Below are 21,724 nucleotides of genomic sequence, written 5' to 3' on the forward strand. Positions count from 1 at the left end.
CTATGCTCACAAATACACCTTCATAATTTCCTAGAAGGCCACATTCAAGTGAATAATTCTTGGATTCCTCAAAGTCCCACGCTGGAATATGGTGCCCTAGTCATAACTGGTCCCTATCCCATACCCCTAGCTGCATCTCAGACTGTGAGGGTCCTCAAATGCACCTGTGAGGATGCTCCAGCCTGCAGAACTAAGCTATGTCCACACTCCTGCAAATCACCGTCCTTTGGCTGTGGTTTGGGCCTAGAGGTGCTCAACTGATGACACGATAGGATGGCCCTGAAGAGGCTGCAGGAGGTGAGACTGTTTGAATTGAGAATTCTGGGTCCCAGGCACCACAAATGTAGTCTAAAGAAGAGCACTCAGGGTCCAGGTGGGCATATTCCCTTAGCTCCATAGACTCTTCACCCTGGCAGAGGAAGAGCGACCAAAGGAAGGTCAGAGCAGGGCCCCGTAAAGCATGGGGCTCACAGCAGGGGCCTCTGTCACCTGGGTCTGAGGGCAGTCCTGAGATCAGGTCCTCAGGCCTCACTGGGACTAACTTCTCAGTACACAACAATAAGAGGCACCAGAAAATAAACTAATTCTATATGCTAAATCAATTGAGAGTTATACTATCAATACCAATTCAATTAATACTTACATGTGGAAGCCAAAAGAAAGGGCCATTAAGATGTTGCTGAGCTAATAAACAAAATTAGTGTTTCTTGAAATTTTAGAAAAAGTATTAACAGTTCCCCTACAAAAAAAGGATTCTTTAATAAAATTTTTGAAACATATTTTTAGAGCAAATTTTTTTCTTTAATTCAGAAATTCTCAGAGCCTTTAATATAAGAATGTAGTCTATGAACCTCCAAATAGGCAAATAAAGTAGGTGATATTTCCAACACTTGGGTGTGTCTGTGTCTGCATGTGTGTGCCTGCACATTCATGCATAATATATCTCTTGGTACAAGAATTCTGAAAACACTGTCAATCAAATAAAACAAAATCACTGTATCAGTCAGTGTTCTTGAGTGCAAGTGACAGAAACTACTTATAATTAATTTAAGGAACAAAGGAATTAAAGGGAAGATTATCAGGGGAGTCTTCAAGGACCAACCTTGGAAAGCAAGCAGTCTGGGCTGTAGAAACCACAGCAGGAAGAGCCCAATCCTTATACTACTAATACTCTAATAAATTAATTCCCAACCATCTCCACTCCCTTATGTCATAGGGAAAGACTCACAAAAAATAAGTGAAGAAACAAAACTAGGATGCAAAAGAATATGAGCCCAATTCTATCAAAAAGAAAGAAAGTGAGGTACAGAAACAGGCCTACAAGGAAATATAAGGAAATGTTAACAGTGCTTTTTTTCTGGGTGGTAGAATTATAGGTAATTTTAATTTTATTTATGTACATGAATTACATTTATAATTATAAAAATAAATATTTTAAAAACTATTTTTTCCAAGTCTAAAAGAAAAATTGTTCTAATGCCAAATTTTTGTGACAAAGTCTATGTTCACAATTTTTAAATCCTTCCTGAGCTTGTAAATTTTGATAACGAGTTTTTCTAATTATTAGATGATCATCTAAGTTCCATATTACCCGAGGATTTTTGATGCAATAAACAAACAACAACAAAAAACTCTTTCTTGCCTTTTATCTGAGTAACTAGGACATTATATAGAAATCACAATTCCAGTAAATTATTGGTATTAGTGGTATGCCAAACCCCTACTGTCAGCAACTAGTACAGTCACCACTAGTTGGCACTATTTGTAGGGTCTTGTAACAAGGAACTCTTAGGTAATGCTTGCATATAACTTTAGATAAGACCTCTTCACAGATAACTTCATTTTTTCCAAACAAAATTAGCTCTTTATTAAAATAGCAACATAAATATTAATAAACTTATTCTTTATTAAAATGAAATCAGGAATAACAACAAAAACTTCACAACACTATCCTAAACAACACCAGTCAAAAATGGAATAAAAACAGCGATTACCATCCATCACTTTAAAATAGCAACAATTAAGAGACTACATACCAAAACTTTTGAGATGCAGTCAAAGCTGTGCTCAGAAGTAAATTTATAGTCTTTTGTGTCCTATTATGAAATAAGAAAGAAATAAAAATAAATGAACTAAGTCATGAATTACAAAGAAACATTCAGAAAACAGCAAAATAAACTCAAGAAAAGAATAAAGATGGAATTAATAAAGAGTAAAAGTTACATTAATGATGTAGAAAATAAAAAAATAGAATTTATAAGATAGCTAAGTGTTGGTTCCTTTAAAAGACTAGCAGGTCTAATAAAAGAAAGGAAAATGCATCTAAAAATATTAGACATAAGAAAGGAGCTATAACTACAAAGAAAAATATTTTTAATTATAAGCTAATTATATGTAGCAGTCTAACAAATTTTAAAATTCTATGAAAATATATGATTTTCTTTTAAAATATTATTTAAGTTGACACTCAGCAATTGGTAGTTAACCTATCTAGGCCAAAATCATAGAAGAAAATTTTAAGGTTTGCAGAGATTTATCTTCCACTCACCTACTCCGAAATAAAGATTGGAGCCTAAACAGTGCTATGGATGAGGTTCCTCAAAACCTTCAAATATTAGGCAATTCCTATACTCTATGCTAACCTGGAGCTTAGAACCAGAGATAGAATTTAAAAATGTAAAACCACAGTCCAATCTTATTCATGAATATAAATGTAATTATCCTAAATAAAATGTAAGGAGGTGAATTCAACATTATTATACTGAAAGAGGAAAAAACCCACTATGATGAAGTAGGATGCATCTCATGCAGAAAAAATCTCATATTGAGAAATCTATTAATATAATTTATTGTAGTAATAGGTCAAGGGAGTAAAACCATATGATCATCTGTAGTTGTACAGAATATGTTTAATATAATTCAACAACTTCCAATAAAATGCTTAGTATACTCGCACCAGGAAACCACTTCCTTAACCTGATAAAGCCCTCCATTTCAGTCCAACAGCTAACATTGAAAACTTGTAAAATATTAATGGCATTTCTAAAATGTCAGGAATAGGAGAAAAATTAATATTATCATTTATTTAATACATGAGGTATAAATATTGTAAAGGAAGAGAGAAAATTATCATTAATTACACTTTAAATGATCATTCACTTACAAGAGAATCAACTAGTAGGATTAGTGAAAGAGTTCAGAAAAGTTACCAAATACAAAAATCAATAGCTTGACCCCACAAGGAGCAACCAGTTATAAAACATAATGAGAAAATGATCTCAACAAAGATATGAAATATCTAATAATATAATTAACAAGAAGAATGCAAGACCTACAAAATTACTGAAGAATATATAGGAAGCCTTCAATAATCTTGACATGTGACAAGTTCCTGAATGGAAAAATTAACATTGCAAAGATGGCAATTCTCCTCCAATTAATCTATAACATTAAAGCAATTCTAAACAAAATGCCAATAGAATTTCTTTTGGAACTTGACCAAAATATTACTAAAGTTTACCTGAAAATATTATATAGATTTCAGTATAGCTGAAAATATTTTTAAAAAGAAGAGTAATGTTGACCCCATTAAAAATCTAACATACAATAAAGCAAATTATAAAATGACAACAATTAAAAGACGATGGTTCAGAAATAGAGAATAACACCAAAAAAGAAAGAAACAATAAGTCCAGAAACCACTCCAAGTATATGTAAGAATTTAATATTTGATCACTGGAATTTTCAAAACAGTGGAAGAGGGAGTTTTCAGTAAATGATGATTCAACAACTAAATAAATATTTAGAGCCTTAATCACATCTATATCAAAAATAAATTCCATTTGGAGTAAAGATTTAAATCTAAAAAAATTAAAAGAAAACATAGACAAATACTTATACAACACTGAGATGGAGAAAACTTTTTTTAAACATATCACCAAAAGCAGAAATCATGAAAGAAAAGATAGATTTATATAAGTGAAAAATGTAATATTTCTGTATATCAAAGGCATCATGATTTAAACTGGTACATATATGACAAGGGGCAAAATGTCTGCAGCATATAGAATAAACAAATGGTTAGTGCTTTTAATATATAATGAGCTCTTACAAATCAATAAAAAGTGAACTCCCAACAGAAAAAATAGCAAATGTGTTCATTCTTTCAACAGATATTTATTATGCACCTAATAAGTGTCAAGTGTTGTGCTAGGGGCTGGGAATACAATGTCAAAGAATCTAGACATCCAGACTATCTCTTCCCTCATTCATTCCAGTATGGGAAATGGACACACATAAAAACTAAATAAACAAATATATAAAGTTACAAGTTGAGATAAAGGATTAAGGAAGGAAAGAACTGAGATAGCAAATGGGAGGAGAGAGGTGAGGACTACTTTCAACCAATGCTCTGGGCAGGGCTTTCATAAGATGTTGTACTTAAGTAGTTATCCAAAGGACATGGTTGTGGTGGGGGAAAGAACAGACAAGGAGCACAGCTTAAGCAGAGATAACAGCATTTACTAAACCCCCGAAGTGCAGATAAGATCTTGGCTTGTTGGAGGAACAAGTGTGGCTGTATTAGAGTGGGCAATAAAGAAAGGAGCATAGATGGGGTTGGAGAGACAGGTAAGGGTCAGATCGCACAGGGCTCTGTGAGCCCTGGTAAGGGGTTTAGATTTTATCCTATGAGCAACAATTTACTCACTTCAATTTATAAGCAAGGTCATTGTTGGTACGCTATCAAAAATGTATTGAAGTGGGTTGTGGGTCAAGAGTGGAAGCAGAGACCAGGTAGGACTAGCTGTCAGAATAATCAGGTAAGGAAAAAACATTGATTAAGATTAAGTGATTGCGGGCCAACCGGGCAGTGTGCACATTCCGCTTCAGTGGCCTGGGGTTCACCAGTTGGGATCCCGGGTGCAGACATGGCACCACTTGGAAAGCCATGCTGTGGTAGGTGTCCCACATATAAAGTAGAGGAAGATTGGCAACGGATGTTAGCTCAGGGCCAGTCTTCCCCAGCAAAAAGAGGAGGATTGGCAGCAGATGTTAGCTCAGGGCTAATCTTCCTCAAAAAATAAAAAAGATTAAGTGATTGCATTGAAAATGGAAAGAAGCAGATGGATTAAAGATATATTTTGGGGATAAAACTGACAGATTAAGGGGCCAGTCCGGTGGTGTAAGGGTTAAGTTCGTGCACTCTGCTTCAGCAGCCCAGGGTTCGCTGGTTCAGATCCCAGGCGCAGACTTAGGCAGATGTCCCACATATAAAATGGAGGAAGATGGGCACAGATGTTAGCTCAGGGCCAATCTTCCTCAAAAAAAATAAAAAACTGATAGATTATACTGGTCTATTTGATGTAGGGGAGAGGTCACAAAAAGAATCAAGAATGACTCCTGGGTTTCTGACTTGAGCAATTGGTTGGATGGTGGTGCTATTTACTGTAACAGGAAAGATGGGGCACACAGGTTTGGGGTAAGAATGAAAAATTAGATTTTGGATAAAAGTTGAAAGATCTGAGTCATCCAAAGGAATATATTAAGCAAGCAATTAGATATGTGAGTCTAGAACTTAGAGGAAAGGTCAACTTGAAACTTATTAGCATAAAGATGGTACTTAAATCCATGGAAATTGTAAGATGGTTCTGGGAAAGAACATAGAAAGAAAAGAGGGACCCAAATGGAGGTGAGAAACCTCAACTTTTTAAAGTCAAGCAGAAGGAGATGGAGAACACCACTGAGGAGTGATCCATGAAGCAAGAGGAAAGCCAAGAAGGAATAGTGTCTTGGATATGAAGAGAACATTTAAAGAAGCAGAGAGTGGTCAAGGTGAGGACAGAAAAGTATCCTGTTGGATAGAGTAATATGGAAGTGACTGGTGACCTTAAGAAGGGCACTTTCAGTGGTGGTGGTGGACAAATCACATTGTGGATTGAAAAGTGAATAGAAGATTAGAAAATGGAGGCAACATATAAGGATAACTGCATAAAGAAGTTTGGTTGTGAAGCAGAGTTGAGAAATGGCTAACAGATGGAAAAGATGTGCACAATGGAAGGTTTGGTTAAGACAGGGAACGCTGGAGCATGTTTGTGAGCTGATGAGAATGATCCACTCAAGACAGAGCTTGATGGTGGTGCAATAGAAGAAAGGGGAAAACCTAAGGAGAAAGTCCTTGAAAAGGCAAGAAAGGGTGGGATCCAGAGCACAAGAGGAGAGGCTGGCCTTTGAAACTTCCTCCATTGTCACAAAAAGGAAGAGGATGGTTACCAAGGTTGCTGGGTTGGGGGGTCTTGTGGTGGGAAGACAAGGAAGTGTGTATGTACTATCTTCTATTTTCCAAGGGAAATCTGAAGTAAACAGGGAGGAGGGGAATCAGAGAATTTTGAGAGAGATGAAAGGATATAAACAGTTGTTTCAGAAGTAGGAAGCTCAGACTATAGTAGGAACAACAGCACCAACTTGAGGTTTGAAATAATGGATTGAAAGGAAAACTAGTTGCTGTATTGTGTGATTTTTTTTTTTTTAAAGTTCAATTGTCCCAGTCAGGCCCATGGAAGGCAGATGGTAAGGTTCATCCAGAGTTGGGATTTTGTCAGGAAAGTAAATTAGAAGAAATTGAGGTTTAAGACAGCTGAGAGCAATGTATTTCAAGGAGAGTGATTACAACGATGGACTGTGGGATCTAGGCTAGACAAGGAAGGAAGTGAATCCAGGACAGAGGCTAATAAATAGAGGGGGAAAATGAGTTTAGTGAATTAGTTGTCAGTGAACAAAGGATCCAGAAGGATAGGAAGATGGTGATCAGAGTGGAATGTCTGATAATGTACTAGCTCAGGTCCTCCTAGAAGCAGACACCAAGGCCGGGTTCAACTTGCAAGAGTTTTATTGAGGGAACATCTGTGGAGGATAAGGGAAGGAATCAGGAGCAGCGAGGGGGAGGCCTTCAAACTATAATGCAAGTCTGACACCTATGAAAGGAGAAGGGGATTGGGCAAGAAGAGCCTTAGACCGCATGCAGCACGTTTCTAAGAAAGTTTCTGCCAGGCTGCTGAGGAGTCCCCACAACAAAGGTGCTCATTAGAGGAGTCCAGTGTCGCACAGAAACGGGTCATCACTAACACCAGCAGTGCTCAGTCGCCGACTGGGAAAAGCATGTCCTCAGTGCAAACCCAGCGGTGGATCCCCTGGGACGGCAGTCTGGAACCGTGGGAGCAAGGACTGACTGTGAAGGTAAGAAGTGGTCACTGGAGACGAAGATACAAGGAGGGAACTGGATGTTGGGGTTCAAGCTCAACCACAGTTGTGCATTACACAACTCCAGGTTGTGTCAATCACCCCATAGTCACTGGGGATTTGTACAGTTATGAAAACAATCTTCTGGCAGATCGCAGCAGAATTAGCGCGTGGAGTAAATAGCGTGTTGATGGTCGGGTTTGAGGTGAAGAATATGAAAGAAACTGACTAGGAAGTCGGTAAATTACAAGGCGGAGGGAAGGGGGATGGTTTTGTCCTCCTTGTTTGAGTGGCAAGATTCTCAAACAAGCCGGGATTTTGGCAGGCGGGCTGAGGAAAGCAATGCTCTGCGAGTAGCAACGACCAGCAAGGAGGCCACCCTCCCCACCCGCCGGCCCTAAGGCACACGGTCCTCCTGAGGGGCTGCGTGGGAAAGAGCTCTGGGGCGGACCAGACTCAGTGAAATCAAGGCGCTGAGGGGAGGGCCGCGAAGAGCTGCGCACACCGGCAGTCCGCGGACGACGGCGCGGACTCCGCGGGCTCGGGGAGGGCGGCGTGGAGGAGGGCGGGACGCGGCGAGGCGCCTGAGGTACTCGGGGCTGTGCGGGGCGCTGGCGTCGTCCCGCCGCGGCCGGGCGGCGGCGCTCACGGGGCCGCAGGCTTCCCGAGGCCGCGGGTGGCGTGCTGGCGCTCCCGGGCGGCGCCGCCGCGGAGCTTGGCGCGGCAGCTGGCGGCGGCCTGGCGCGTGGTGACGGCGCCCGCGGGCGGGCAGCGGCTCCCCGGGGCGGCCGAGCGCAGGGCGGCGGCGCTGCGGGGCGACGGCTTCCCGAGGCTTCGGCCCGCACGGGCGGCAGCGGTCCCCAGAAGAGAGACAAAGACACGCCGGTTAGAAACGGACAAACGCGCCGGCGCCTCCCAGCTAATCAAAGAGCCGCGAGCCCACACGCAGCGCGGTGCCGTTTCCGCCCGACAGGTTGGTTGTCGGCCACACAGACACAGGAGATAAACCTGTGTTCATGAGAGGAAAACGGCATCCAGTTGAAGTCTCATCCAACGTTTTTTATCAATTTAGGAAAATGTATCAAAACTCTTGCATTTTTAAGTACTCTGACCCAGAAATTCTAGGTTTAGAATCTTCAAGGAATAATTATGAATACATACAAAATTTTCATACAGGGTGTTGAGTGCAGTATGTAGAATAGCAAAAAACAACAAAACAAAAGGCAAAGAAACTGACAGAAAAAGAAAAAAAACCTGGAAATATCCTAGAACCTCCAATAAGGCATTGGTTATAGTCTTTTTCTTATAGTGGATACTAACCTACTATTAAAATAATGCTGGGAAATAAAACCTAATCATATGGAAAAGTATTTATACTAGACGCAATGAAAAAAATCAGTTTCATCCCCAATTGTAGTGTGTGTGTGTATATTTATGTGTGTACATGTGTACACACACAGCACACCACACATGTATAAAATAATGGAGAAAAACACATTAAAATGTTAAGTGGTTATCTCCAGGTGATGAAGCTGCAGGTAATCTTTATATATTTCCCAAAATGTATACAATAAGCATATTTTATTTTTATAATTAAAAATACAAGTTAATTTAATAAAAGGAATTTTATTCCATTCTTTCGTACCCATTCTTTCTCCCAGTTCAAATTTATGAAAATAATTTGTGTAATATTGTGTAGCAAAGTGGTGGACATCAAAAGATTTCAGGAATGAATGAATGGTCCACAGAAGTAGTTTATCTTCCTCACAGGTTCTGAGTAAATCACAGTATTATAGAGCAGTTTATTCCTTAAAACATCATGCAGTTAAAACCACTGTCTTTTGTGAAATTATACCTTATTTTACTCTATTAATCATTTCTACTTCAGGAAAAAAACACACTTTCTGGGCTTCTAACAAACCTAATTTGACTTGTAATCTCCACAGACTTGGGAACACAAAGTTTGCTTAAAAAAAACAAAAAATTACCATAATTTGGGAACAAATGTTTTAGAGAATACCAATGTTTCAATAATGTACTCAATACTTTTCTTTTTAACTTGAAAGAACTTTGAGCAAGACTAAAATATTACAATAAACTAGAGTCTAAACTTAACATCTTGGTATTCCAATCATAAATTTAAATTTTTAGTAGTTGTTAATACCTATGGAGTCTGCTTTGCTAAACCTTGTTCCAGGAAAATGCATAAAGATGACAATAAAATTTTACTAATATAACATAAGGGCAGGGTTCCAGGACTTTGTTATTAAATTGATGGAAGATCCATTATAATTTCCAATGATATTTTAAGCCAAAGTGACCTCAGAGTTGTCAGGTTGATTTTACATAATCATGAGCAAATCCAAGTTTAGATGTTTATTGGAATGTTGTTTAAATTGATGACTCAGTCAGTCACACCATCCTGCAAGTTTCCTTCCCTCTGAAGGTAGTGGATAAAATTATTATGTCTAGAGGCACACCTTTATTAAAAAATTATCAGAAATAAAATTTACAAAGAGAACAAATCCTAAGAGGCCAAAAGTTTGTGTTAACCAACTGCTCCAAAGCAAAAAGGTTGGTTGTAGGAGCTTTTCATAAAGTATTCTCTCTCCAAAAACCTTATTTTTCACCAAATGATTTAACATAACAGGATTAAGTACAGATACGACAGAGGAGCATTTATTTTGGGTGCTAGAGTCCAACTTTCATTATCCATACAGCAACTTTAATTTAATCTGACATTTTTGAGTCCCTAATATGTTTCAGGCACTGTGCTCAGAACAAAAAAGATAGGGGACAGCCCAGTGGCTTAGTGGTTAAGTTCACGCACTCTGCTTTAGCAGCCTGGAGTTCACGGGTTCGGATCTCAGGCATGGACCTACACAGGGCTCATCAAGCCATGCTGTAGTGGCATCCCACATACAAAATAGAGGAAGATTGGCACAGATGTTAGCTCAGGGACAATCTTCCTCAGGGAAAAAAAGAAGATTGGTCACAGGTGTTAGCTCAGAGTGAATCCTCCTCACCAGAAAATAAAAAAGATAACGTGAGGTTTCTACCTTTGAGAATCTCTATGTAGACAATTAGCTTCAGATTATTAAGATAACTCAGACCCCGGGCAACCTGAATCCCTAAATCACCCTGCAGTCCTGCCAAAGCTTTCCTGCTCATATTCTTCAGATGAGCTTTCTAATTTCCTGTCATTCCTCTGCTCAAATCCATCCAAAGCATCCCATTGCCTCCACACTAGCTAAATTATTTTGTTCTCAACCTTTCAGGGGAGTCAAAGACCAGTCTGAGATTCTGATTAAAGATATGGACTTTTTCCTCCAGACACATGCACAGAAATGCATACACCACATACTTTCTCTCACTGCACTGGAAACTGATTTCCTGAACATAAGCAATATATAAAAAACAATATTTACAAAGGATTTTGCCTCCCTCACATCGTTACTTTTCATGAAAGAAAAGGTGACTTCCTTAAAAAATTAATATAAAAAATTCTAACTGCTCAGTAGTATATCTCAATGAGATTTGACTTGAGATGAAATTGTGATATGGTCTTTGACATAGCAATGCATACATCATCTTTGATAATCAATGCCAACTTTTTTCTCCATGGCAACAAGCACTGAAATCCTTGACTCACAAAGGTACACAAAACCAGAGCAGAATTCCATAGAATGCTCTGTCAGGTTAAGGTAGCCTGTGTTCTGGAACTAAATTCCTCCAAAACTTTCAAGTTAGAGTTAAGTCCCAATATTTCCTCTGCCTTCAAGTTCAATTAAGACCTCTGAAAACACAGTAAACTTCTGTCTGGTAGAGAGAAACATATTCTGGTCCTATTTCTTGGCAATACCTCTTGGAAAGGTGGTGACAGCTGCTGATATGGAAAGTAATGAGACACAATGACATGTGGTTTTACTCTCCTCATCAAAGCAAGAAAGCCATGATGTGGGCCTGACATCACAGGTGCACATCTCTCCTCAGAGTGCTATCACTTTTTTCTTCCATTTGAGTATTTATTAGAGAGCCAGATTATTTTGAAGCTGTTGATAGTCTTTCCAGTTTCCAAAAAGTGTTCTAAAATGGAATTCTTCTTTGGTGACATCGGAGAGAACATGAAAACGTGAAGCTTGATGCACTGAGGCATCCAGTTGCAAGCTGAAGACAAATGGCATAGCACCCATTTTTTCCAAACTCTGGAGTGAGTGATATCGTTTGACAGAAGCACCACCTCAATTCTCTTTCATAGACTATATTTAAGAACCCTTGTGCCAAACTATTTTGATTCTCCACTCCCCAACGTTCACTATTATTTTCCACCTCCGTGCTTTTCACTCCCCTAACATACACTATTAGTTCCCACCTCTGTGCTTTTGTTCTTGGCATTTCACCCATTAAAAATGTTTTCTCCTTCTTCTCATCTATTCAAACGCTGCCCATCCCTCAAGACCCAGACCAAAGCTATTCTAGTAAGCTTTCTCTGATTACTGCAGTCTGAAATGATCTATTTTCTGAACTCCCACAATGTTTACTATCTATGACTGTCCTCAAAGTGTGGTTCTGAGACCACCAGCTTCAAAAATGCAGCATAACCTGCACTTTAACAAACACCAGAAAGAGCTATGGCAATTTCTCCACTGTTTTCCCAAATCTACTTCACCATTCTTAAAGGAATAACTCATCTCCGGACAGATAGAGAAGGGAAGGCTGACAATGCTTATTGTTGCTGGAGTGACCGACTGACACATCTGAATCATTCCTTTCTGTACTACTTTTCACACAAAAAGTTTTGACTTGTCAATTATGTATTTGTTAGATCTGTAATGTCATTGTTGAGTGCTGAATTCCCCATCATCATATCTCCACCCCTGGATTTTTCAATTATTGCATCCCAATTCCATGACCATCCTACTATTCTAAGGATTCAGATGCTGCTCCTGTTTTCAAAATAACTTTACATTCTTTGAGAAAGAATTTAAGCAGAGCTGGAAATGAAGGTAAGCATGATTAGAGACGGAAAGGGCTACAACTGACATTATCTACTCAAGTAAGATATAAAACTATATATATTCTAGAGCTGAGCAGTAACTTGAAGATCATCTCTTCCAAGAGATTTACATTACAGACGGGGAACACTGGGGAATGCAGTATTTTGGCAAACAAAACCGAAATTTAAAAAGAATCAAAATCTCAAAAACAAAATGGTAGCAAGATTATGAAGAGCCAAAAGGGATTTTCCTAATTAGCTCATGGATTCAACACTAAGGATAAATGTAATTAAAGAGTTAAAAGAATTAAAGAATGAAAATAACTTAAAATGTAAAGGATGAGATAGATCAGTCATCTAAAAAAATGGCACAAAAGATTGTCTCTGACATTACAAGTATCAAGATGACCTGAACTCAACACGAGTTACACTTATTAATATTAGTTATCATTATTTACTGTAAGCCACGAAAGAAATGTGAAATACATTACGTTGCACACGAGGTACTCAATATGATATGCCAGAAACAAAGGAGAATTCAATACTTTGTCACTTCACATTAACAAAAACTGGTTGTCTAAATGATAGGCAATACAGTAAAATGGAAAGTTCATGGAACAAGGAATAAAAATATCTGAGTTCTATAATTTCCAGACTATTGTTAAAAAGTGAAAAAGAGTAAGGTACAGAAGTGTACAGTATAATACCATTTGCGTGAAGGGTAATGCATATATGCACATTTATATGGTTATATGTACATTAAAAGCTCTTGAATGCCCAAGAAACTCATAACTTCTTGACTCTGAGGAAGAAAATGAGAGAACTGAGAGATGTATTAGGAAGAAAACTTACCTTTCACCTGTACACCTCTTTGTACTGTTTTATTTTTTATATGTACATGTTTTTACCTACTAAAATAATCTCTTTTATTTTTTTGGTGAGGAAGATTGGCCCTGAACTAACATTGTTGCCAATCTTCCTTTTTTTTTTTTTTTTTTTGCTTGAGGAAGACTGTTGCTGAGCTAACATCTGTGCCAATCTTCTTCGATTTTGTGTAGGGGATGCTGCCACAGCATGGCTCAATGAGCAGTGCATAGGCCCATGCCTGGGATCCGAACTGGCGAACCCCGGGCCACTGAAGCAGAGCATGTGAACTTAACCACTACACCACTCGGCCGGCCTCTAAAATAATCTTTAAGAGATAGCTGGCCTCTATTCCTGACTTCTTCAATAACTACATGTGTGACCTTGTGCAATCACTTACCTCAATTTTCTCCATTTTAAAATGAGGTTATACTAAATCTCTAGAGTCCCCATCTACAATTCAACAGAATTATGACTCAAAAGAAGGTATATACAAAATGCCAGGTTGCTAAATAAAATAACTATAAGCCTAACTCTGCACTTAGATAACATGATATTATAATTATTTACAATTCCGCCTGCTCTTCTCCCATCAGGCTATAAAAGTACCACAGTAAGCAGAAGAGTCTGGGAAGAAAATTCATGTTTATGAATTTGACAATGTTTCTTTTTCTTTTTATTCTGTATCAAAAGTAAAAATCTGGTTAATCCTCCTTTTTTATATATCCAAACTATTGCTTCTAAGATGTAGACTCTCAAAACATATTTTTATAAATGAATAAATATTAAAAGTAATCATAAAGAGGTAGAATTTTTGTGGTAAAGTTTAAAAATGGATCCTGAAACAGGAAAAAGCTAAAACATCACCCCTGTATTCCCATAAAACTAGCCCAAGAATCTCCTAAAATCATCCATAATCTTCATAAATACAAGATACTAACAGAACCAGAGTAGCCAAGAGTAGAGCAATAGAAGGTTTAGACCAGTAAAAATGGGACATGAAGAGGACACTGAAAAAAATACACAAAAAAAGCAGGAAATCAAGAGGTGTTCCAGTTTTACTTTTCCATTGATTAAGTCTGTGAATTGGGTCTGGTTGATGAAATGGAGTGCTTTGAGTTTTACTACATCAAAAAAAATGTCAAAACAAAACCCAAAACTATCCTTTATCTCTCAGTAATCTAGTGATCTTGTAAAGCTAAAGGAATAATATATAACCACTTAACTTTCAGGAAAATACACAATATAAATTCAAGGTATTTATTATCTTATGGATAAAGAATATGTGTGTGTGTGTTGTTATTGGTAACATAATGATAAATCTTGTAAAAAATTTCTAAACAAAATTTATCTCTAAAATGTCATAGGGCAAGAAAGAATATCAACAAATATAAAGGTTATTGAACAAATGAAGTCTTCAATAAAGTATATATTCTAAATTTCTGCTCCACTGTTCATTTTTGTTGAAATCTTTCAAACGCCTAAATATACATATCACCTTTAATAATATTCTGTTAGTGATTTTCTGAAGTGAGAATGGGTATCTAGAGGTTTGCCAGGGAAAAAAAAATCAATGTTTAAAAACAAATTTATTTAAAAAGGAAGATCTGAAACAGATATTAAAAATATGTGATTTAAAATAATTCTGTGCTACAGCAATGATGTGCCTTGTGTTATGCTGACGTGAATATTAGGTTTATGCTAGTATCTATTATTGATTAAAGTTCAAATAACAAGAAACCATTTTCAAAGCAAAAGAAAACCTCATTTAACTACAGATGATGAAATTATAATAAAATGTTGTTTCATTATAGCTATCCTCTTCTAGTTCAAGTCTGTCAGCATTTCTATTATTGACTTCAGTTTTTAAAAGTATAACACATCCATAAATTTTAATCTATTGAAACTTCACACACAAAGTCTCCAGGGAATTCTTCCCTTTGAAGGCAGATCTTAAAAGTTAATCAAAAGTTGGATAGCTGGAACAGTGTACAGACCTATGCTTTCAGTATTAAATCATTGATTTCAATCCCAAGAAGGGCTGAGTTCTTAAAAGTCATTCTGCATACCCTCCTAAGTATCCACTGGCCTGGGCAGGATAAATAGGCTGATTCATTTCAGCTCCAAGGGGACAAAAATCTCCCCTTGCACTCTACTGGTTATCTAGATGGCAGGATTTAAAGTTTTATTGTTGGGTTCTCCCTTCACAGAGGAAGCGAAAAGAAACTTGGAGAAACCAGCGAGGGCCACAGAAATATACATGATAATGCAGGACCTAGTTTTTATTAACTATTTTAAATATTCACCAGTCCTAAAAATGCAGCTTGGCAAAGTAAAACTAACATATTTCAATCATCTGTTCAATGTTTAGTAACATTTTTCCCCTTAGTATCTGGCTATGGATACTAAATTACGTAAGTTTACCATATGGATTATTTCAGATTTTATTAGTTTACCCAAACGGCTTCCTCCTATTTTTCAGAAATAGTTGCTGCCTCGGTCAGAGGCATAGGGACTAAATCACGAACAACTCCTGGGCAGATCAAAGCTTTGGGACTCAACAAACACATCTTGTTCAGTCCAAGAACACTAATAGATTGTTTTATTTTAAAAAATAAGATATTTCCTTTTTAAAGAAATAGTCTTTTAAAATAGATCTTACAGATTTTATCCCAAAAGCCCTCTAAATACAACACATAGATTAGTTCACATTGCCTAATGCTATTACAATTTAATTATCAAGCACTTCTTAGAGTAATATCATATATGTTATATATTTTATACATGGGGCGGGCAGGGGAAGCAGGGGAGACAGAGTGATAACCAGTGCTAGCCAAACGTCATTTCCTGAATAAAAAACTGAAATAGGAAGGCACTGACCTAAATTGCATAATAAACCAAAAGAATGTGAGAAGTAGCATGATATGTTGACAGTATTTATTCTTCCTGGTAATCTCTTGGAAACCTATGGCTTCAAAAACCACATGCACACTAATGACTCTTAAATCTCCAGCGCCTGGGCAATGTCTCTCCTGACCTCTAGTCTATATACTCTACTCCTAATAAGCATCTCCAGTTAGATATCCCACAAGCACCTCAAACTCAGCATGCCTAAACTTTAATTCAACATTTCCCCCTGGAAAAGTGTTCTTCTTCACGTGTTCCCTACCTTGAAGAATGGTACAATCCACCTGCCCAATCAGAATGCCCAAACCTGGGAATCACACTAGATTCCTTCTTCATCTCCAATGTCTGAAAAATTCCACTTCTGAAATAATTATAGTATCTGCATCTGCCTCCATAGTCTCATTGGCATTACCACAATTTAGGCCCTAATCACTCCTCACTTAGATTTCTGAAACTGGCTTCTATTTGATTTCCCCACCACAAACCTTACCCTCCATCCCAACTCCAATTCAGTCTCCTCAATGCTATCAGACGCCCCTGCTTAAAATTCTCCAACAGCTACCCCCAATCTTGAAAATATGATTCAAATTGCTTCCTTGGTACACAAGATCTTTCTTGATTTGGCCATTGCCTTATCTCTGTACTCACCTGGAAAGTTTTTCTGTCTAGCTAACTCTTTCAAAATTCAACTCAAGAATGAATTTAGGAACTATGAGAAGCCTTCCTCAACCCCTCAGTGTGCCTTAATATGCCACTTCTGTGTATCCTTATAATGCATCCTTCTTCCATGGTACTTAAGAGGAGGAATTGCATTTCTCAACTCTATAACCCTAGCACCTAACTCAGTGCCTTGCATAAAGCAGGAGCTCAGTGTGTCTACTGAAGGGATGAAGCAAGTCAACCTAAGACAGTGAGATCTGAAGAATGATCATGAAATTCTTTGACTTTTGATACCTGAGCAGGCTCCACAGGGAAAAAAAAAGTTTAATTTGCTTATTATTACTAATCAGTTCCTAAATAATATTTTTAAACAATTTCAACTTCTATTTAATAAAAGTCTGTTAAATTGAAATCTTCAGTCTTCAAAAGGCAAACAAATACGTCATTTCAAACACAACTAGTCTTACAAATAATAAACACTTTAATTAACATGTGGTACAAAGCCTTGCATCACTGAAAAGGCTAAAAAGGAATCTGGGTTAACTTAACCTGGCAAATACCTGTTTGTCTGCATGCCTAGGGCACCACCTAAGCATCAGTAACAGGTAAACAAATCTAGCTGTCTCCACCTGATGTCCCCAAATCAACTGTAGTCACATCGGGATCAGAGTGCATGTGCACTAATGGGATTGTTGACTCCCTCAAGGAAATAAATGCAAAAGGCAGAAGGGAGAAGCCCATTACTATTTCAGAAAGGCTAGAAATACAGACTAAGGTTTGTGAGCATGTAAGAAGATTCTAGGACCTTGTCACTTCTCTGCCTTTGTTATCTCCTGTTTGCCTACACAGATAAGCTATCTATCATCCATCCACTCATTCAACAAAAATTTTTTAATGAAAAATTTTTAATTTTTAATGAAAAAACTACCCTGTCCCAAGCATTTTGCTACACACAGAGTCTATATAACTCTCCCCAGTATCTTACATAAATCTCTCCAGTGGGAAGATAGGCATTAAACGAATCAATGTGCAAATATAAGCATAATTACGAAATGTATTAGAAGACAATAAGGAAAGGAAAATGAAAAAGAGAGACATGCTTTAGATTGTCTTTATTCAGAAGTGACATTTAAGCTGAGCCCTGAGAATGAGTAAGTCAGTCAAGCTATGAACATACAGTAACAACAGATCTGTATTTTAGGAAGATAGTTCTGACAGCAGCATGGAAGAGAGATTAGAGAGTAGGTTACTTAAGAGACTATTGCAACAGCGTAGGTAAGAGATAAGAGTCCAAGCTAAACTACAAAAGGTAGAAAAGGCAAGGAGGAGCCAAAAGTGAAAAACATTCAGAGGTAAGATGGCCAGGCATTGATCACCAATTAGGTGAAGAGTGTAAGAGAAAAAGGTCAAGGCATTCCCTAGGATTCTAATTAGCCTAGGTAACTGGGAGGGTAGGAGTATGAATAATTGAGACAGGGTACACATAAAGTAAAGGGGGAACAAGTTTAAAAAGCCTGGTTTACTGAGTTTCTGTTACATTTAAGATACTGGTGAAATATCCATGTGAAGATGTTTGACATCCAACTTTGAAAACAAACTGACTCATAATCAGGAGACTAGCCAGGTTAGAAAATAGGACTAGGGTCATCTTCACAGAAGTGATAAATGATGCTTTGGGACTGGAGGAATCACTGAGTATAAAAAGAGAAAAAGGACTAAGGAAACTTGGATCCATATTTAAAGGCCTGGTAAAAAAACAAAGCCAATGGCAGGAGAGGAAGGATCAGAGTTCACAGTAGCATCAGTTCAATAAATAGTTATCAACATCCACCATGTTCCAGATGCTAGGGATATAAGGAAAAAACAAGATCTCTAGCCTTAAGATGCTTATAGCCTAGGGGAGAGACACAAATAGATCATTTCAGTACAGTTAAAGATTGGGAACTAAAGAAATACACAAGGGGGAAACCTAGCCGAACCCACGAAGTCAGAAAATACTCACTGGAGGAAATGGTGTCTGATCTTTAAGATTAAGTAAAATCATGCAAACAAAGTTGGTAAGGGCAAACCTAACGAAATCAAAAGAATGCTCCCAGACTTTTGTAATGCTGAGCAGAATAAGGGGTAGAGAAAAGAACTGGAAGAAGCCAACAGAGGATGAAGTGATTTAAACTGGAAAGAGTAGAGTTACTCTTAGAAGAAAATGAAAAGATAGGAGCAGTGGACAAGGGGTTTCTGGCAGGAAGTTTACAGAACATCTTGGGGGAAATGCTACAGAAAAGAGATTGGGGGAAGCTGCCAAAGCTGTATGAGGATTTGGGAAGAGAAATGGGTAGGGAGATCTTGTATGAAGTTTGCTGAGCTTATGTAATTGCACCTTTCTATCTCCTTAGAAGATTTCAGTAAAATAGTAAAGAGGTTCATTATTTTCCAAAGTTTTGGGGCTCGTCTGTTTCTTTTGGATCCAATACCATGCTGAAACCGGCCTAAGGTGAACCAGTTAGAAGTGACTATGAAAATCTGGGAAAGGTAATTTGTAAGCATTAAGGGTCACAGAGAGGTCAAGCATGATGAAAAGTGAGGAGCCACTAGATTTAGCATTTACATGGTCATTGATGCCTTTCAAGTGAACTTGTAATGGTAGGAAAAACTTGCAAATAGTGCACAAGTGAATGGTATAGGCATGGTTCTATACTGTTCACTCATTCAACAAATATTTACTGAATGCCTACTATGTACCAGGAACTAACCTAGGCCCTGGAGAATCAATGGTGATCAAGACACAACTCTCCTGAGAGTTTACAGTCTAATGGAGAAGGAAGACAAGGAAATAGACAATTAGTGTAGTGAAATAAGTGATAAAATGAGAGCACATGGAAGTCTGAAGTGAAAGGAAGGAAGAATAGATGATAGTAACTAGACTGAAGGTAGTATGGAGGTGAAGTTTACTTTCTGGCTGAAAAGAATTTGAGCATATTTTGTAGGCTGAGGGAAAGAAGGTTGTGGAAAGGGATACAGAAGATGGTGAGGAGGAAAGAGAGGAGAAGTGTTAGAGGAAGGTCCAGGGAAGGAGATTGGCAAGGGCCAAAGTGTTGGACTTGGAAAGGAAGGACACATCTTCCTCCAAAGAATCAAGGAAGGCAGAGAACACAAAAATCATTGTGATGTGGAAGAGGGGCATAAGAAAATGTCTTCTACCTTCTGCTATGATATAGGCAAGGTTGCCTCTCATCAAGGAAGCAAAAATAGTGTTGGAGGCTTTGCAGATAGTATAAAAGTTTGAAGTAGGCCATGTGAGAATTGGATAAATGAAATGATAAGTAATCAATTCCAATTCCTAAGATTACACAAATGACAGAAGCAATCAACAATTGTGCGTTTGCTTTGTTTATATCTGGGAGTGGAGTATGAAATGAAATGTGAGCTGCATTTCATAGAATTCAATAGGTATGAATTAAACAAAGGTAAATCTTAAAAGGAATTATCCAAAAATAACTAAATGTACACTCATGCAGTATATAAGTGATTATGGATTACTTATCAGGGCATACAGTCAACACAGCACTCCCATGAGTTTGAATCTGCCACTATTACTTAGTAGCAAGGGCAGAAGCTATGAGACTCACAAAAAGAAGGCAGCAACAGAAGCCATCAGTAACAGAAACGATGAGGAACTCACAGGTAGAAAAGCTATATAGATTAGAAGATGAGGTAATAGGAAAAGAAGTAAAAGCAAAGACATATTGTGGACTAATAAGCCTGAAGATAACTAACGTAAAGTACCTTCCTTCTTTCCTCCCTTCAACATTCTCTTAGCACCTGTTATGGGCTAGGTACACTGTGAGGCATTGGTGATACAAAGAGAAGACATAATTCTCACTTGTAAACTAAATATATGTTCATGTACCCATAGCCTAAAGTTTATAACAACAACCAAAAAACCCAAAAGCTGCTCTGAGTTTTGCTACTCAAAACTATACCATGCTCTATAAGACTTAATCACAAAGAAGCAAAATTATATTAAAAAGCTCAACAAATTCTTGAGCAATTAGCAAAAGGTGCTGCAAGAATAGCAGCAGATTAAAGACCCATGAAATAATGTTCTAACTTAATAAACTGCTGTGTATCTTAACTTTATCACAGATGTTACATCTGACTTTTCATTAAACGGTAGGATTAATGCCAACGAAAAGGCAACGAACATCAAATGGTAAAGCAAGATAACCAGAAACTAAGTGCTAGAAAGTGTTTCAGCAGCAAATTGATAGCAATTTTAGCGATCACTCCAACAGTAATAACACATATTTACTGAGCTCTTACTTGAGCCAGGCATTGTGTTAAGTACATTATATACAATATATCATTAAACTTTTATAAATTCCCACAACAAACCTACCTATAAGGTAGTTTCTAACATTATCATTTTACAGACAAGAAAATTGAAACATAGAAAGATTAAGTAACTTGCCCAAACTACATGGCTAGTAAGTAAAGGAGCCAAGACTTGAACTCAGGTCTGCATGATTCTTAAAAATCCATGCCTAACCACGTATGTTTCCCCAAAAGAATGGAATGGTGCCAGGCACATGATGGACTCTCAATAGTGTCTGTCAATGAGGAATGAATGAGAAGATATAAAGCAGCTGTTGCAGAGTAAGCCCAAATGTGGAAAATACAAGTAGAAAAGCAGAAGCAATACCTTAAGAATTCACTAAATCACTAACTCAAAACTGTGTGGCATAATAGTGGGTGGCTTGAAAATGGCAGCAACTGACTCAATAGCCTAACATGCTGCTACAGGAAATGGAATGGCTCTTTCTGAGTGAAAACTTCAGGCTGTCTATGAATCTGCAAAGCAAAGATGGAAACAGCACCAGGCAGTTCAGAAAAAGAACTGCAGATGCTGCTCAGAAAACTCTTTCCCACATTCTCTCAGTATGGAAAGGACTGTTGGCTCTGCATTGACATAAAAGTCAAGCCCACAGGTTACCTTCAATTCAATCACTTTTAAAAAATGAAGAAAATATGTGTACTAGAAAGATTACTACATTCTAGGACTAT

General features: G+C 37.7%; 1 protein-coding gene across 4 annotated transcripts in view; it reads right to left on the bottom strand.

Moving 5' to 3' along the window:
• Positions 1 to 372: 372 nt before the first annotated feature.
• ZNF800 (zinc finger protein 800) overlaps positions 373 to 21,724 on the bottom strand; it is a 50,556-nt gene continuing 29,204 nt past the window's right edge. For 2 of the 4 annotated variants that reach the window (XM_046669229.1, XM_046669228.1), the window contains exon 6: positions 5,032 to 8,068. In XM_046669229.1, the coding sequence (XP_046525185.1) occupies positions 7,882 to 8,068 (187 nt within the window). In that variant the 3' untranslated portion in view covers positions 5,032 to 7,881. Of the gene's footprint in view, positions 410 to 2,036; positions 2,097 to 5,031; positions 8,069 to 21,724 lie in introns of those variants that run through there. The other 2 variants (XM_046669230.1, XM_046669227.1) reach the window with 2 other exon arrangements.

Source organism: Equus quagga, chromosome 8 (genome assembly GCF_021613505.1).
Source record: "Equus quagga isolate Etosha38 chromosome 8, UCLA_HA_Equagga_1.0, whole genome shotgun sequence".
NCBI classification, from domain to species: Eukaryota; Metazoa; Chordata; class Mammalia; order Perissodactyla; family Equidae; genus Equus; species Equus quagga.